The 19,542-nt window shown below is 39.3% G+C and overlaps 1 protein-coding gene across 3 annotated transcripts in view; it reads left to right on the top strand.

The window, feature by feature from the left end:
• Nucleotides 1-19,542, top strand: part of tbc1d22a (TBC1 domain family, member 22a) — a 157,261-nt gene that overhangs the window by 83,285 nt on the left and 54,434 nt on the right. For all 3 annotated transcript variants that reach the window (XM_079868899.1, XM_079868897.1, XM_079868898.1), the window contains one exon: nt 12,154-12,229. In XM_079868899.1, the coding sequence (XP_079725025.1) occupies nt 12,154-12,229 (76 nt within the window). The remainder of the gene's footprint in view (nt 1-12,153; nt 12,230-19,542) is intronic.

Raw genomic sequence — 19,542 nt, 5'->3', positions numbered from 1 at the left:
TCAAAATTGATTCTCAGTTCGATATATGCATAGATTCAAAATCGAGAATCGAATAGCAGAGAAATGAACAGCAGCTACTGCTGGTCCCAATCGAGCGGGAGTTATTTAGTTTAAATTATACACACAGCTCATAACTGTGTTAATTTAATCTAGCCCGCTGTCGCTTAGTGTTCATTTCCGCCTCTCATGGCGTGAGCTTTTGCATCATTAAAATGAGTGAATCAAGTCGACAGACATATCTATGAAAGGAAGTGACTATCATCTGGATCTGGTTTGCGTTTGCGTTGTAAGCCTAAATATATTGGTGGTAATCGGTGGATCAATTTAAGCTTACATTGCTTTGGGGAAACGCAGCCTTGACCAGTGTCCGATCGTTTGGGGTTAGAGATATATAGGCCATTGCATTCTCAATATTTATTACTTTAGCCTCAGGATATGTTCATTCTCTTTTATAGGTGGGTATTTGTTCGTTACCACAGAAAACCGCTTGCGCGTCCACGTTGAACATGCTTCTTGTTTGTAAAAACTAAAGTAAGCCTGTACACGGAAAGATCGCAAGAAAAGCTTGACGTGTGCTCGACTAAACATTATTTAAGGCTATTTTCTATTTGTTAAGATATTGATATGAACAGCTGTTGTCAAGTATAAGCATTATGAATGAAGCTTCCTCCGTTGCAAGCCTGTGCGCTCTCTAAACTGTGTGATGGGTGCTGCACTGTCGCCACCTTTGAAACGACATCATCACATTATTAAACGTTTCGAAAATCGATTTTTGAATCGATTGTGAATCGTTTCAAATCGGCGGAAGATAGAATCACGATTCATATGTGAATACATTTTTTCCCCCACTCCTCGCAGATATGAGATATTGATACATTCATTATTCATTAATTTTGCCATAGTGAATAAGCAGAGGCTAACAAGGCTAAATGAATGACACTAGGGCAGGGGTGTCCAAACTCTGTCCTGGAGGGCCACTGTCCTGTAGAGTTTAGCTCCCGCTTGCCTCAACACACCTGCCTGGAAGTTTCTAGAATGCCTTGTAAGACCTTGATTAGCCGGTTCAGGTATCTTTAATTGGGGTTGGAGCTAAACTTTGCTGCACAGTGGTCCATTGGACACCCCTGCACTAGTGGGTGAAATGCGACAATCACGTGCAAATGTTGGAGATAGTGAAAAGATGATGGATGACAAGTTGGAATCATAACCTTAACAGTGGTAAGATGAGGTAGAACAGACTGCATCTCCAGGCTACAGCAGACCATAATACACACCGTCACCTAGCGTTGGACATTTAGGAGGGCAGCTGATGTGTAAACACACACATTGAGCAGTAACTGAAGGAGGAGACCTTTGGACTCCAGTCAGTCATGGTGCAGGGAAGGAGACAAGGCTTGTCGGAGATAGAGTGGATCTGAGACTTCCTGTCAACAAGAACGTAATTTACTCTCCTCTCACGGTGAACGCTGTGGTGTTGAATGTGTTGTGTAGAGGTTAATAGTCGACACATGACCTTCTGACTGTGGAGCTTTGGGCGAAGTGATGTTTTGGAAACCATTACGCCAATGAAATGTAAAAGATAAACCCAGTTAGGCTGTCTGTTCTGAGAAGTTTATTTATTTAAATCCCACTGGGAAAACTATTGAATACTACTTTTTCAAAGTTTTGTGATTCATGAACTTATGAAGCAAGCAAGCAAACACTACATTATTCAATATGTTTTTTTTTTTTATGAAATTCATATGAATTTGGACACTCAGTCAATGGTGTGAGTTTGGGACGGTGACTGTCTGCTTGCCTGACCAATGACAGATGAGGAGTATTCAAGAGACCTATTTGAAAGCAATCTTTATTTTAGCAGTTCCCTTTGGTGACACTAGTGGTGCAGAAATGACACACTTCAGCTTTAAAGCCAGTGTATGATAGATGACAGCAGGACTCAAGGGAAAACACTGGCAGAGGGACAGCTGTTATAAGAAGCGGTGACCGCTCACTCATGTTCCTCATATGCTTTCTTGTACAGCAACTCAAATCTAAGATCAGTTTACTGTGACCAGATGCTCACTTGAACATAGAGGTTCTTGCACAGGTTGGCCATATTTCTCTGCTGACACATACTGGCACAACGTCCGTGCTTTGACACTGGCGACCATATGTCAGACTACAAAGTGTTGGACAGATTGCTTGATCTGGGTCCAGTGTCTGTGTGATTATAGGCATAATTTATACACTATGTATATGTGACACAAAACTACCACTTTTCCATAGTTTTATTTGTAGAGGTTAAACATATTAACCCATATGATATGTGCTTGTGAGATCTTTGGCCTTGTATCCATGACCACATCACAGCCATGCCGATATTCAGAAAACAGTACAATGGCAAGTGTAATACATTTTTAACATACACTGACATTGAAATGTTTAGGGTCGGTAATGTTTTGAAAGAAGTTTCTCGTGCTCACAAAAGCTGCATTTATTTGATCAAAAAAGTTAAGTAAAACCCATAATATTGTGACATATTATAACTATTTTAAAAAACTGTTTTCTAGTTTAATATATTTTAAATTGTAATTTATTCATGTGATGGCAAAGCTGAATTCACACCAGCCATTATTCCAGTCTTCAGTGTTGCACAACCTGCCTAAAACAGTTTTGGTGTGATGGTTTGGTTCTCATGAAACTTTTTTTTTTTGTTTTTTTTTTTTTCAAAATGCCAGCAATTATTTGAAATAGATGTTTTATTTGTAACAATGGATTTGCTTTTACTTTTGATCAGTTTGAAGCATCCTTGCTGAATTAAAGTATTAATTTCTTTAAACAAACAACAAAAAAAATAGCCTGGTTTCCATTACAGATTTGCGTAAAACTTTTGCGATATTTTCAAAATGTCGATAAAAAACTATTTGAAATGACGGTGTTTCCATTAACCAATGTTATGCGACTAAAACTTTTTTTTTTTTCTCGTGCGATAAGTCATTCCAAAAATCATGGCGACAGATGTTGGTAGGTTTATGTATATCGCAGCCACCACACTCGCCATTATTTTTAATCGAAGGAGACGTAGGCGTGTTATCCAAGCATTAATTGCAAGGAAAGCCCTTATTCTTGGGAGCAGCCCTGTATGAGGTGTTTCTGGGTGTTTCTCCCTCCTATCTGCTTCAAGGTCTTGATAAATTGTGGCATTTCTTTGTTGTTTAGAATACAGTATTCCCGTAATTTGTTTAATAAGACGAGTAAAGTCACGTTTTCTGTCCAAACATACCGCGCCACCTTTAAAGATTGATTGACTTTTACGTACGCCAGGTGACCTGTAAATCCGAAAAAATAAATTAATTCCATTGCAGTTTTGCAAAATATTCTTTTTTTGAATGGCCTGAAAAACCACCTCATGGGAGCGTAAACACTTTTTTGCAATACATTGGAGTTTTGGAATATATTGATGTTTCCATTGGGCGTATTTTCAATTCGCAATTTCAGTTTGGCCAATTTGACGGGTAATGGAAACCCAGCTATATTTAATTGTGAATTATGTACAAAGAATCTAAGAATGTTGCTTGACTGCCCAAAAATATGCTGTAGCATGAATTATTCCTACGCACCTAAATGTACTAAATGACATTTTAGTCACTCCAGACTTTTAAAATTTAAAATAAAGTCAATGGGGACCAGTATGGTTTTGACATTTTGAACAAAAACAGTTGAACCTTTATCCAAAATACCTTGTTTTGTGTTCCACAAAAGAAAGAAAATCATTCTAGTTTGAAAAAACTCTTTGACTCTGTGAACTATGGAATTATATGTAGCAAACACAGGCAAGCTGAGGAATACAAAATATCAGCACTCTGTTGCTTGTAAACCAAGTTAACAGACTATAACTTCTGTAGCATAACTAGTTTGTAGTATCTTGGCACATTCATATAGAATTAATTTGAAGTCCAGTCACAGATCTTGTCCTGTCATGGCTTATTGCTTAATACACTATACCAAGCCCAAAGTAACTACTTACAGTTAACATCAGACATTAAAGGTTTTATAGAATATACAATATAATATATACCAAATAAATACCTTTAATGTGCAGTGAAAGTGGAGGTAAGTGACAGGAATATGTAAGAATCTGTTTTCCTTTCTGGAAAAGCTAATGCATGATGGAGATAAGCCAAATAAGAGGCATAAGCCAGATAAGAGGTGACGGAAAAAACTTGAGAGTGGCAGACATGTGCGTTTATATATACAGGCTTGAGAGTGTGATGGAGGCAGATTATTGAGCTCATGTGAACAGCTCTGCTGTGATCCGTTTCACAGTTGCTGCTGCCGATGCCTTGCTTGACTTTACCCTTCCTTTTTTTTTTCTCTGATCAGCGCTTCTTGCACCACACTGTTCGGGCTTCCAGCTGCTTCTATGTTTTTTTTTTTTTTTAGTACTACTGCTCGCACATATAAAAATCATACTCGTTAGACTAAAGCTTCAGATCATATCTGAACTGCCTCGTATCAGCCATATGTTAAATCCAGAGAATAGTGCTCTATTCACGTTTCTTTGTCTCCTCCCTGCAAACATTTCACACTTCTTAACCCGTTTGAGACATCTGGAAGCATCTGCCACCAACATTTTGTCACAATCCTCTTACGTGGATTCTCTTGGCCAAATTATTCAATACATATAATCACATCTTAAAGATAGCTTAGCTTAGGGCGCATATTTTTCAATGTGGATAAGTTCTAATCAACATGATTACTTACTTGTCATTACGTATTTATCATAGCTTCCATGATTGAGTTATGTGCTGCTTTATCTCCTAAGTCAGTCCTACAGTTAGTCAAAGTTTGCATTTGTTCTCCTGACATAAACGCATTTTTCACCAGGATATTTATATCATAGAAAACACTGATCATCATCATCTGATCAATATTGAGGATTTTATAACTCTATAATGTTATACAGTTTTTAAAAGTCATGTTTTCGATGTTACAATATTCAGTAAATGTTAATATTACTGTGTACATGACATTGTAAATTGTGTGCCCCTTGAGATGCATGTTTTTTTTTCTAGTTTATAACTGTATTGTTCACTTTATTATGTGTACTTTACCGGGGAGAAGTTAAACAAGTGCAGTAGCCCATAAATTGTCCCGCTCGGTAAGGTTAATACACCACTATTAGACCCCCTACTGGTTCCTCTGTCAGCAGTGGGATAGGAGGGGGTTTAGGGGTGTGAGCCAGAGGACCATAAACTAATTAAGGTTGTAGAGAAGTGGAGCCCCTTTAAAATTGTTTATAAACCATTAGGGGGAAACACGTTCTCCTGGGGATCTTCCGTGCAATTAGAACCAAGGTCAGAGGAACAGCGGTAGGGGAATGGGACTTGCTCAGAACTGCTGCTGTGGACAGAAAGTGGCATTTGCACTGGGGCAAATGCTCGCTTTTATTAATTTCCTAAATAAATAGGTGCCTCACGAGACCCTTTGTCAGTAAAATGCACCTTCAGTGATATTAATGAACCTCTTGCTTATTTAGCCTATTTTTCCCTCTCTGGCTTTCCTCCCTTTCTCTACCTCCCTTTTTTCTCTCTGTATGCCAACTTAAAAGAAAAAGGAAGGGAACCATTTGCAACCATTTTGCACATTGTAGCTCTTGGGGGTTGGTGTCAAACGCAGAAATGGAATGTGTGAAATTGGTTAAAGGGAGAAAGGGACTTGTTAATCATTCATTTACTAAAGAGAAGCAAATGTTGTTGTATTTTGTCTCAGTTCCCGTGATTAGGAGACCCCTTGTTGTATTAAAATCAATGGCATTCAATGTTTCACATAAGCCACAGAGACTGGAGGTAAACAGTCCCGGTTGTATTTATCAGAAATCAGGCCTGTAGGTAATATGTCCATTTTATTATCTCTCTCTCGTCTGTTATCCACCCCCCACCCTCGAATGTGGTTAAACAGCCAGGACAAATTAATTGCCTGTGGAGCTTGTTATTTTGTGATAATCAGATAAATATTTGCATTCAATGGTGGCAAAAAAAGTAAATGGGGCCTGAGGCCTTAACAATTTGATTTGGCCAATTGCTCCTCTGCTTCATTGGAACAGTTTATTGACTGGAAGTGCGGCTCTGCAGATTGCATTGACACATGCTCAGACAGTTGCCTGCCAGCCTTTACTTCCATCTTTTACACATTTAGCATTGATTAATTCTTGATCTTTGATGTGTATGCCATATCAAGTTCTAGCCTTCAACACATGATCTTTGAAGAGTCTACGCTGCATGTCAGACCTCTTGCCGGAAATGCGTCCTAGGTTTTATTTTTTGTAAGTGTGAATATTCTGGAGGACCCAATGGGTTGAGAGAGAATACAGATGAAGCGGCTCTCTTTCATCCTTATCAGCTGGGCGCCTCTCAGAGCAAAGGGTTTGAGATGTCCTTCACTCTTGCATGCTGAGACCAGCAAAGCTACAACATAGCAGCCAGACAGCTACCAACACCATCTCAAGAGCACTCTTTAGACACTCAGACTTGTCCCTCAATCTGTTTTGTATTTTAATTTTTCACACTCTTTTTCTCTCTCTGTGACGAACAATGTACTGGGTCAGCGTGTAATTTTACTTGTTTCCCCCTGGGCCGGCATGACCCTATGCACAGTCAGGCTATATTCTGAACTGTTGTTTAACCAAGAGGGGGCTATTGTTTAAAATTTTGTTTCAGCACATGTAGGATAATGTGTTCAACAGAAGCATTATTTTATTCCAGGTGTGTATCAGTGTTTTTTGCGAGGGTTGCAGCAGGGGCTGCTCTTTTGTTTTTAGAAGGCTGAGTTATTCTCCTGCCCCCATGCCAATTATATTCAATCAGCCACTCTTGAGGAAGTGGCAGCTGGAAAAGCTTGAGTTTTCTGCTTGGCTGCCACTCTCTCCTGTCCCTCTTTTACTGACAGCCGTATGCCTCCGTCTCACCTCACTGAGCCCCACAGTCAGATGTCTGATAGTGCAGCCTGTCGCTCATATTATGCCTGCCACATAACCTCCCTCATTAACTCTCCTCTAAGCATGCACATGTGAATGCACTAAACTCATGAACCATATCTTTAAAAGGCAAATCCATCAGCCCCTGGCCACAATAACATGAATATGATGTGCATTGTGCGAATACATTCTCAAGTGTCTCTTTTTGTCTATCAAGATAATGTAAAGGCTATGCCATGGAATTCACTGGAGAGAGACAACAGACGTTAAGCAACAAAACATGATGATTCTGCCAATCATTCATCTTCACATCGTTCCAGCCCCATTTTCTTTTCTCAGCTCTTTTCCATAGTGGGCACAGTTGTCAGGCTCCAAAAAGGACCATAGTCTATATGGCTTACGATCTCACGTTGTCTGATTCCGTGCTATAACTCAGTGTGAGAAACATACTGAAATTCCCTCTATCAAAGCTCTTAAATCTTATCTGCATTCCCTTTTCAGATCAAAGCTAAGTGCCTTGATGCAATGCATCAGGTTTGACATCATTAATGCAAAAATGCCATTAGTTCTTGCTTGTCTTGTAACAGAATATTGGCACCGCAAGTCAAATTTGTTTAATCAAGAATGTGTTTTGAAATCTGTAAGTAATTGTATTTCTTCAGAATACTTTGAATATAGCACATGGAACATATATTATACTTACATGGTGTCATTTTTATCCATTTTGGAGCTTGAATTCTGTAGTGAAAAGTCTTCAGATTGCCCTTTTGTACTCCACAGGGGAAGGGGGGAACACAAGGGTGGAAAAAAAACAATTGCAGAATTTTCATTTTTCAGTGATCTCTTCTTCTAAGACTCTGTGACTGACATAGAAAAGAAGAGTATAGTTTATTTAAAAGAGTGAACCAGGGAAGCTTTGAATGCAGACAAGGAAAGCTTCAGAAGATAAGCTCATGATCCTGGATGTTCATACTCTGCATTGCTGGGTTATTTCTGATCCAGCTTTGACTGGAAAAGCAGGAGCGATTCAGAGAGGAAAAGAGGGCTGCTTAGACTAATGGAAAGGCACCAGCAGCCACAGAGAGAGTGTAAAAGCCCTCTCCTCTCCGTGAATAACACAAAGCTGAGGTCTTATTATGTGCTCGGGTTATCATGGGTCATCATCACAGCTCCAAATCCTTTCAGCAGGCCTGCTGTTTGCATCAAGCAGATCTTTTCAACACTTCTTATCAAAGGACTGGCCTTCATCTCTTCAGATTTACAGTTATTCACTTATTTACAAAAAAGTCACCACCTTCTTCTTTTGATTTCAGATCACCTTTTTTGTTCAGTCTGTGGCTTTATTCTTTTTCTCTGTAGGAAGTGTCAAAGGGAGATTAGTAATCCACTGAAGGTGAGTGATATACAGTTAGGACAGTATTTCTTTTCAAGATTTCAGGATCCTCTAAACTTGGTTCAGAGCTGGTTAATGATATTACTATGGATACTGGATTATTTACAGCTCCCATGGTTCAGTGTGTAAGAGCACCTGCACTTCATTAAGGCATGGGTGCTTTAATAATGCAGACATAATTACAGAGGTCTCTGGGCAGACTTAATGCATGCTTAAGACTGACCCACTCTTCCTGCCTCAGAGTTAATTGCATTGCATCCATGTGTCTCCAGAACATGACATACAAGGAGCAAGAGAAAGAGGCATTTAACTTGTTTAGTTCCTGCCATCCAATGGGTTTCTTATCAGATGTTGTCTCCCGGGCAATCTCACAGAGTTAAAGCAACAGAAAAACAACTAAATTAAACTGGTGATCTCTTTTCGCTCTATATCCCATTGGAGTGTTGTTGGAGTCAGTTTTGCCTTGTTAGCATAAACAAGGAAGGAGTCATATCCATGAGCCCCGTTACTTTTTTTATTTTTTTATTTCTGCAGTGTCATGCAGGGGAGCTCTGCAAGCACCAAAATCTCATTGGAAGCATAAACAATAACCAATAATAAACAACAGAGAGAGAGACTGTGGAAGTTTAGAATCAAATGATATCATGTAGTCCTCAAGTTCCACAAAGAAAGCCATTAAGAGCATATTGTCTGGTGACTCCTCACAAATGTCATGAAACTACAAAGTTCACTCTTCAGCTACAGTTTAAACGACCTGTTCTGTTTGTGACATGACATAGCATGATACTTCCTGTTAAGTGTTACATTTCCTGAATACTTCCTGATCACTTTGGATGAGGAGCAGATATATTTTCTTTCACTTGCTAAACCTTCCAGAAAAATGTATTTTGGACACAGCATTGTCATCAGTTTATGTGGTTTTAAAATAGTGTAGAAACAACATTAAACTGATAGTCCCGTGTTTGTATCCCAATTGAGTGTTGTTACTGAGTCAGTTTTGACTGTTAACATACACTTAGCACTTGGCAGGTATGCAAGAGTTGGAGGCAAGACTTTGCCCACGAGATGCCCTTGTTCTTAGATCTGGCCTGATTGTGACTGTAGCTCGAAACGTGATTCCCACTCATTCCCCCACAACAGGGCTGGTTTGCCCTAACTCTCAGGGACTCCTGCAGAGATAGATTAGCCCGGCGTGGAGCGTTAATGTTCACTGAGCCACAAGCATCCTCCAGGGTCAGTGCTCCAGCTGAAGATTAGGTGTAGACCTGCGAAAGTAGGCTAAGCACGGACTCGGCCGCCGACGCCCCATCTGTTTCAGTGCCGCCTCATTGTGTTGCCCCTTTAAAGTCCTGTTTCGAGGTCACTGCAAAGAGGAGGTGGCTTTTTTAATGGTCGGGATCCAGCTATTCATGTATTCATCTAAGGCACCTCTGGAGCGCAGAGGCTGCACATCTGAGCCTGAAGGACAGCTGAAATTGTTTATCGGTTAATGACTTCTCTCCCCTCGCGGGTGTTTGCCGCCTCAGCTGCTCCCAGGCTACATTAAAGTATCCTGACTCTCTGAAGTCTCATCAAAGATGGAGCCATAGACCTACTCGCATAGTGCAGAATATCTGTCTGTCCACCTTTGCAAGTTGAAGACTGATTACGAAAATCCTTCTCTTTGTTCAGTCCTGGGTATTTGCACTTGTTGGGGTTGCCAAGGCACAAGGGACAATGCTATTTGGCAAGCAATTAGGTGGTTGTCCAAAGTGTATAATTAACTCTCCTACAGTCATTACCTCTTGCCAAATTTTGGATCCCTCAAAAGAGCCACTTGAGGTTGATCCAATGAAAGTTGACTGGAGTATAAAGCCAGATAATACTGATATAAGTTCAATTTATTGCAAATGAAAAGGGTAGCCACCATTTGAATGTAGATTCTATACAATTACAATCTTCTTTGCCAATGAATGTACAAAAGTTTGTATGAGGGTGTCCCTATTAAGTATGATATAACTCGGACCGCTTGATAAGGTGTCAACCTTTATTGTCACTGAAACTGGCATCTCTCAATTTTTCCAATGAAGTTATACATTCTCATGGTCATCATGGCAGTGATTTTGATGTTAAACTTCATCTAAAAATTAGGAGCAGCTTCTAATTCAGCTTCTAAGACATTAAATAATAAAAAAAATAATAATAATAATACAAGGATGACATGGCAGAGAGAAATGACAAGAAAACATACATATACAAGGAAAGCTTTTAAGTGCATGTATTTATTTGAAATATTTCTTCATAATATTGTATAAATCGTAGGGATTGTTTTATTATTTATATAACGAAGAGAATGAAGAAGTGAGCTTAATTCAGAGTCAAAATAAGGATAAGACAGAATGTTATTTGCAAATTTACACACACATTTATATGACCTTCCAAGTTATTAACTTGCTCTGTCGTATGCTACATCTTTTCCTCACACAGTTTGGTTAACGGGAGAGTTTTCACAGCAGGTATCTTTGGACCCGTTTACGGTTGACTATCCCTCTCACATACAATGCATACATCCACAGTCTGTTATTTTCCTTGTACGCATACCTCCTTCACATCAGCAGTTTTATTGGTGTGAATGATGGCTCTGCAACTTCTGTTGATTATATCCATGGCTGACAATCTCCGCATAGCTAACCACCCAATTTATCATCCCTAACCTACAGCTTGTTTAACGCTGGCTCTCGACAGCTGAACTTGAGCTCAATTTCTATGAGCAGTATAGCTAGTCTAGGTTTCCTCCAGTGGGAACGCAAAGGGAATCCCACTGAGGCTTTGGGGAGAGATAGAGGTGGGTGGGGGTCTCTTAAGTAGCTGTCTGGTCAAGAAGGGTCTTTTAACGTAGGCTGAAATGAATGTGGTAATTAAGCTGCACTGTGGGCCACAGGACCTTGATGAATATTATCACTTAATTATAGGGATCACTATTCCCAGCACGCAGTTTGAGCTCTGCCAGCACACAGTTTCCTTCCCAGTGTGGATGGGCAGTGGTGCATGCATTTGTGCATACATGTGCATATGTATGGGGTGTTTGCGGTGTGTGCTGTATCCATTGTGTCATTGTGTTCGCATCTCTACATTGTTTACTCGTCCCCCTCTAGCCAGTTTCAATGTATTATGTAACTATTACATTTACCAGCTATTTTTTACAGTAGAAATATTGTGCATGTTGAATCTAGAACCTCTAGAAATTATACATTTCCCAGTACAGCAAAAAGAACTGTAGCCTATCAAGAATATACCATCATAAACATCTAATAAGTGATAGTGTTATTTGTAACGTGTTTACGACAATGTTATTCATTATTAGTTTACACCATTGTTACTTGAATTATTTTATGCCAGTGTTAGACTTGAAAAGTTAATTATTGTGAGTTTTATTTTACGTTGGTGTTATTCATTTCAAGTTTATGGCATCTGTGTAAACTTAAGTAGTGTTGGCATACTCTCTAACTGGTGACTGTTATAATACTTGTAACATTATCATAAGGAACTCCTAACAAATTAACATTGTTATAACTTTTTTTTACTGTTGTAACCAGTAACAATGGAATTAAGTAAAACTTGAACATGCAAAATAAGTTTCGTCACAAAATCAGACTCGATTTAACTGTGTTGTAAACGCAAAGGCATTTAGGACGACCCCCCCCCCCACCCACACACACACACACACACACACACGTTTGTGTTTACATTTATTTACATGTATTTAATTGAGCAAATATGTGTAGAGTTTTACATTTCTTATATTACTCTCTTTTCCCTCAAGGACAACTACACCTTCGCTCAGCCTGGTATTCAGAGGAAAGTGAAGGCACTGGAGGAGCTGGTCAGCCGGATTGATGGTGCGTACCCTCCATATATTTTCCTTTTTTCTGCCCGTTTCCCCTCTCTCTCTCTCTCTCTCTCTCTCTCTCTCTCTCTCTCTCTCTCTCTCTCTCTCTCTCTCTCTCTCTCTCTCTCTCTCCCCCTCTCTCTCTCTCTCTCTCTCTCTCTCTCTCTCTCTCCCCCCAGCTGCAGTGTCAGCCCCAATCAGTGCACCAGTGCTTTGGCCTTTAGTAGAGAACGCTCGCTGCTCTGGCCAGGAAAGCAAAAGGCATTGGAGCATAAGCCTCTCTCATTACTTTCTATTAGGTGGCCGTAATCAGAATTCAATGCCCATTTCTCGGAGACAGGAAGCCCTCTCCTCTCCTCTCCTCCCTCACAAGGCCTCTATCTCCTCAGCCTGCATTAGACCCAATGATTGCTTTAATTTCTGAGAGAAAGACTGCAGTCAGAGCATATTGTTGATGTATTCACCACACTCACTTTGTGTCTATGTGGGAAATAGAGAGAGAGACTTTGTGTTTCACTCTCATCAGTTTGTAGGCTTTATATAGAATTGCTTGTTCTTTCTTCCACTTTTGTTTTGATTGCCTGCTCAATTCTATACTTTTGCTGTAACAAAAGCTTTCTTGTCTTTTCTTGTCTTTGATTATTCTGTTATTTATGAAACCAATCAGAGTGAAATAAGTAGCAGATTACAACAATTTTTGCTTTTCTACTAAAGAAATGATCCTTTTTCCAAACACGTGGACAACTACCTTTAGGCAGATGTTTTGTATCTACATCTGTCTCTTCTGAAAAACAAAGTATACCACCTGCCAAAACTAGATGTTCCTCTAGTTTTCATCAGTCTAGCAGTTTTGAATCAGGAAATGTGATGTATTTCATCGAGACAAGCACATTAACATGGTTTAATGAGCCTGGTGATTGAGCAATATCAGTTGAAGTGTTTGTACTCGGGCTTGTTCTTGAGTAACCTTCACATTGTCAGGCTCCAGAGCTTTTCGCCTGTCACATGTATTGTGTTTAGCCACTCTTGATTACAGATAATGTCTTCTATTAGACATTTAAATGGGGTTTGGAAGTGCCTTGGAAAGAAACCAATGAAAGGGAACAATTGATATTTGGGATTCATGCATATGACGCCTGCCTTTTTTTTTTTTTTTTTCTCCAGTTTTTAGCTAAACAATAACTTCTGCTTTGTGATTAATTCTGAAGGATGCCGTTAGTGATCCTGATGGACCTGAGTCCTCTGTGACTATTTTTTGTGAGGGCAGTTTCTTTTTCTTTTTTTTTATTGTAGTCATGGCCTACCATTTAGTGCATATGCACTAGGTATATAATATAACACAATTTAATAATATGTTAATAACACAGTGTGTTATTTAACATTATATACTCGAAAGTATAAACATCATCATTGGGATACCACAATTGTAGAATTATCTGCCACATTAATAATAGAAAAAATATATATTTCCAACAGATTTCTAGGTATATAACTCAATCTCATGATTTCATATGAATTCGTACAATGTAAATCATACAAAAACAAACGTTTTTCTTTTAGAAAAAGTAATCAGGATGGTCTACCCCTAAACAGAACTGTCACTGAGCAGATCGTACGAAAATGTACAAATGAGACTGGACAAATTGCACTAATTTGCCAAAATGTAAAATACTTACAAATTTCTATGAGATTGTGTTGGTTATTCGCAAATGTATTGATTTGGAAAAGGACCGTCACACCGTGTCGTAACCAGTTATGATGCAATTAGAATTCAGCAATAAGCAATTTGTCTGTCCACACTAGACATGGCATGGCTATAAGAGACACAACAAAATTAATCACAATCCATCCCATTAAATCTTTGTCTTGGAATACACTCGTTTGTTTACATAAGTGAGCTCACAGTCTGAACGTTCATGTTTCTTTTGTTATTTTCAAGATCTGAGTTAAATGATCCATTGTTGCTTTACACATTCTCAAATTAAACCATTTTAATAGTATACAAAACACAGTCGGTGCCTGAACTGTCATCCATAATGTTGTAGAAATAGAAACCATTCCAAAAATAGAATCCCCTATCACTTGTATCATATCACAGTCACAGATGGTTAGGACAGAACCTTGGATTAACATAGAAATGATCGTGTGTCATGGCGTCACGACTGGTTAGGACGCAGTGTGCGATGCGCAATGGTTGATGCTTTGGCTTCGTTTTAAACATTGGTTTAATTGGCAAAAATTGTTAATATAACTGGCAGTATTTTCTAAAATGTAAATTACAGAATATTGAGTTCTGGTTTATTCAACTGTTGGATAAAAGCAATATCACACTTCCAAGCATGCTGTTGGTCTAAATATCAATATAAGTTTTTGTTTCTTGCCCAAACAGCTGCTCAAACAGAAATGTGCTTTAGTGAGTGAAGTTTAGATGCCAAACACCTCTTTCACATTTCCCATTACTCCTTCATTTTAGTTAATCTAGTCTGATCAAACCTAATTTGATCGAGTCAATTGGGTGGGGATTTCTTGTCCACATCAGATAATCACTTCTCTTGATTTAGTCCTATGGGTCAGTGTGCTGTGTTCACAGCATAAATCATTGGGTTTGACTCGGTAGGACAAGACGCAAATAGCAATAGTATGTTTTAATTCTTGCCATCTGGGCCAACAGGGACAACATGCCAAGAAAATAGGGTCACAACAGAAAAGCTATTGGTTTCTCTCTGCTTTCCAAAGGGGGATACTCTGCGGCCAGCTGAGGGGAAAGTTTTGTTATGTCTTTTTCCTAATGAAAAACAACAAGGCCTCAGAATTTCAGTTGGAAGTTTATACAGCAAGGTCAAAGTGCACACATCCTTACATTTTTTTTTTAATGTACGATGGCTCTCTCTTACCAGCATCCCTTTATCTTGTCCTCTGAACAGCCCTCACTCAGTTTGGGTTGCCGTTTCCATATATAAAAGACGTGTTAGAGAAGGGAGGGTGTAATTGCTGGTCGCCAGAGAGTTGGGTTTCTGCCATGCTCATCTTCATCAGGCTGCCTGGATTACTGTCGCATTATTTCCAAATTTCCCCCTTGTAAGGACGACACATGTCGACCTTAATCAGGCTGCTCTTAGATCTGGCACTGTCGTGGTGTTTTACATCATATTCTCCCCTGTAATAAAGTTGGGGATGTAAATCAATCAGGCGAACCCTTTTTGCACTCTTTTCTTCGCCGCTACGCTAAGGCACGTAGCATGCTTGGTCACTCTCCTGTCCCGAACAGAGGTTACCTCTTCCAGCACTAATGAGGCTGGGGGTTTAAAACATGCGGCTGCTGGGAAGGTCTGGGCCCAGACCTGCAGTGTAGTGATCAGGGTATACGTGACGCTGCTGACGCATGATGCTCCGACACCTTTGTTCACGGGACGTGTTCGTTCTGCCTCCGTCGCCATATGGCTCCGCTCAGTCAGGGTACAGCTAGGGCATGTTTGTCAGGGCCCACAGCGGCCCACCGACATGACAGGCGTTCCCCACAGGAAGCCGCCCCGGAACATCAACGAGAGAGGCCGAAGGTCTTCTGACCTCGCAGCTGTGAGCTGTCCGTCCCTTCTCGCTTGTGTTCGTGCACACCCAGATGTTCGGATACAGATGCACTGCTCAGGTGCTGAGGTCACACCTACAAAACACCTGCTTTTTTGTTATGCCTTTGAGAGACACTGGCGGGAATAATGTCAGTAATGAATGTGCAGAGGGAAAGAGGAAGAATTGCATCATTTACCGGTTTAGAGTTCTGAAATGCATCAGAAAGTCTTGCAACTCCTCTAACTGAATAGTACTTTCAGAGAAAAATAAAGTTTATTTGGTCCATTCTGAGTTGCTTGATATTCACTTTGCCCCTGGCTTGCACCAAAGAAGACCCATATTTAATTTCAACTTGTTTGATCAATCGGTTGCAAAGCAATTTGAGCAGGGTTTTTCAGCTGTAGCGCCCCCTATGAGCAGTATTTGGCTCAACTTGGTGAGCATGTCATGTTGTTTATTTACAGTCTTACGATATTCCTTTTTTTTTTTTTTATTAAAAAAAAAAAAAAAAAAAAAAACAGTTTAGTAAAATGGGAAAGTGTGTGCGTGCGTGTGCGTGTGTGTATGTACTAATTATTATTAATTGTTATTGTTACATAGAGATTGTACCTGTGACAGGTTGCCTGTAAAGCTGAATAGAGAGGGCAGCCAGATGGCATGAACATAGTTTGATGTGAAGTGTGCAGTGTGAGCTCATTGTAAATCTGTCCCACTTGTTTGTACATTCTGTTTGGTGATATGTGCTGTTAATTAGGACTGCAACTAATTATTTTTTGGTAATTGAGCACTTGCAAATTATGCAAACAAATAAAAAAAAAAACTGGACTCAATTAAAAGCATGAGCATGGCATTATGAACAATGCCTTTTTTCTTATCTTTTTTTAATATGAGTAAAGTTAGGGCAACAGTAAGTTTCTGGTAATTGTTCATAGAAATCTGACTGCCACAGTCCCTGCTTGTTGTGGGTGGTTTCCAGGGCATTTCTTGGTTGTTACTAACTGGCTCAAGTCAATGAATTTCTGGCCACTAAATATTGGTTGTTACTTACTGGCTCAAGTCAAAAGTGGCTCAAGTCTATGCATTTCTGGCCACTAAATATGGTTCTGGTCTATCCTTAAATTTAAGTTTGTTTTGTTGTTTTTATGGTGGTGGTTTTTATCTACCAGGCAAAAATAGGTTTGATAGTCCTCCCTTCAATAAACCACCTAATTTGAGGTATCTTTTCCAACACACAAACAGTGCACAATGAGTTATATGGTGTTTGTATACGCATATTGACTGCCTGACTATGCTTGACTTGGCAATAAATCACAACTGAACGACTTTCCACCATCATTGTTTATGCAATTATACAATTTCATGAATTAGCATTACATATGGAGTAAGGCTTGAGAAAATAAAGGTACTTTGTGAAAGTGCTGTAGAGTTTGACTGAAATAGCACATAGTGGCTAATGATACTGGTATGTGCACGTATATAATTTTAAATGTCAGCGCTATAGAAAGACCTTCGGTTTTATTGTCATAGAAATCTCACTCATGGGCTTTGCGCTGTGCCGTGCTGTCAGGTAAGCTAAAGAGCAAAGAAGCCATTCCTTTCCACTGAGAACAACTTTACAGACTGAAACCCTGACATTATAACACCAGTATGTCTGTGTGTGTGTGAGGTCTTTTTGTGTCCTTTGGCTGTGTGACGTGCATGCAGATGTACTTTCATGCGTAACCCCATGCATTTTGTCATGGTTAATTTTTGTCAAGCCTTTGCCTGTAGTGCAATGTTGAATTTTACAATGAAGACCGCTTTATTTCTCGCTGCATTTCGAACTTAGTTCTCTGTCTCTTGCTCTGAGTCAGAAAATAAAGTGTCTGGTTCTGTGAAGTCATTGTGACAGATCAAGCAGATCAAGCTACATTGATTTCTTTTACATTTCCGTCTCCACCAGGCCCTAAGCGGCCTGCCAATTTCCTCACCGTAGAGCGATCCTATGCTTTAATTATCTGCCTGCTTTTCAAAAGAGCCGCAGGCGCTTTTTATAGGATTTTATAGAACACCATAACCACCTTCAAGATATGTCCATTTCCACTTCCTGTTCTCATGATTACATGCTGTGGTGAAACACCTTTTATTAAACTTTAACCCACTGCTCTTACCATCATAATGATTTCCAAGAAATGCCGAGGGGTTTGTTAGAAATGGATTATTCATTATTATTTTGACACCTTATATACATTTGTGGTTAGAATTATTGGCCACCCTGGTAAATATGATCAAAAATGGCTATAAAAATAAATCTGCATTGTTTATCCTTTTGATCTTTCATTCAAAGAATTTCGCTAATATCGAACCTTTCGAAAGTGGGGGGGAAATCAGATTATGAAATAAATCAGGACAGCACTAAACTGGTGATTCAACCAGCCTGATCTCACGACAATTCGTACGAATTCGACGAGGTGGCTAATTCTTACGAATTCATACGACCTAAATCGTACATATTTGACGATTTACCCAATTCGTATGAATTCATACGAATGACCTACCCCTGACCCCGCCCCTAAACCTACCCATCACGTGAGTTTAGACAAATCGTTCAAATTCGTACGAGCGAGGTCGTACGAATTCGTACGAATTAGCCAATTTTCCCACGCTCGTCGAATTCGTACGAATTGGTCGTGAGATAGCGTTGGATTCAACATATTCTTCAAAAATGGGATATATTCTAAAACTAGGGGATAATTATGATTATTTTTCACTGAAAGCCAATTAAAAACATCCATCCAAAATGTAAAGATAAAATCACAGTAGTAGAAAAAAAAAAAAAGAAAAAAAGCTTTTTAAGAGTTTAAGAAAGTAAGAACGAACTGTAAAAAATCCACTTTGGATATATCCTCAACAGGATTTTGTAACAAGTCTCTTTAAGCTTTGGGGCAACAGGGTATGTCAGATAGAATTTTAAAGAAAGCTCAAGATCGCCAAGAATTTTACTGACCCCCTACCATTTGAATGGTGTAAATATAATAGTAGGCCTAATTTTAATAAACACAGAATAATACCCAACACTAATATTTGGAAAAAACAATTAGACCGCATATACTACAGAAAGGTACCTAGATAAGGGATAGGGGGTGCTGGCTCATAAAAAAACATTGAGAGTCACTGCTTTACAGGATAGTCTTTATACAGTACAGTACAGGAATTTATTGCTGAATCAACTTTGTTTCGTAATTGATAGATTTTGCAACATCGACTCTTATTGAACTGAAGTGAATCAACATTGAACTGACTCCAAGTGAATTACGATTGTCTTCTGTAGAGCAGCTTATAAATGAAATTAACTCATTTCATAATTGATTTACTTTACAAAACTATTGACCCGAACTGAATCAACCCTGAACTTGCCTCAGATGCTGTTTTACAGCAGAATTTGAATTTGTCTCATGTTTGATGAAGATTACCTTGTTTATTAATGTGAAACTGCTTTGAAGTGCTATACAAGCGCTATATAAATAAAGATGACTTGACAATCAGATGGTATCTTGGCAGAATAAGTTTCATTGTGGGCTTTATTCCGATGTGCAAGCATGAGTTCTGTGATCAATGACCATGCCCAGCATCCCGATCAGCTGAATGTTTCATTGTTCTGTTGCAGCACTTCCATTTTTCAATGTCTAAACTGGCTTGGAAATAAGAATATGCTCACAATAGAAATTTAATACACGATCAGACTGCTAGATAGATGAAGACAGAGAATAGGCAGGA

The sequence above is a fragment of the Squalius cephalus genome (genome assembly GCF_949319135.1).
Source record: "Squalius cephalus genome assembly, chromosome: 4".
NCBI classification, from domain to species: Eukaryota; Metazoa; Chordata; class Actinopteri; order Cypriniformes; family Leuciscidae; genus Squalius; species Squalius cephalus.
The sequence above is the reverse complement of the archived record's forward strand: the minus strand, read 5'-3'. Positions and strand labels throughout refer to the sequence as shown.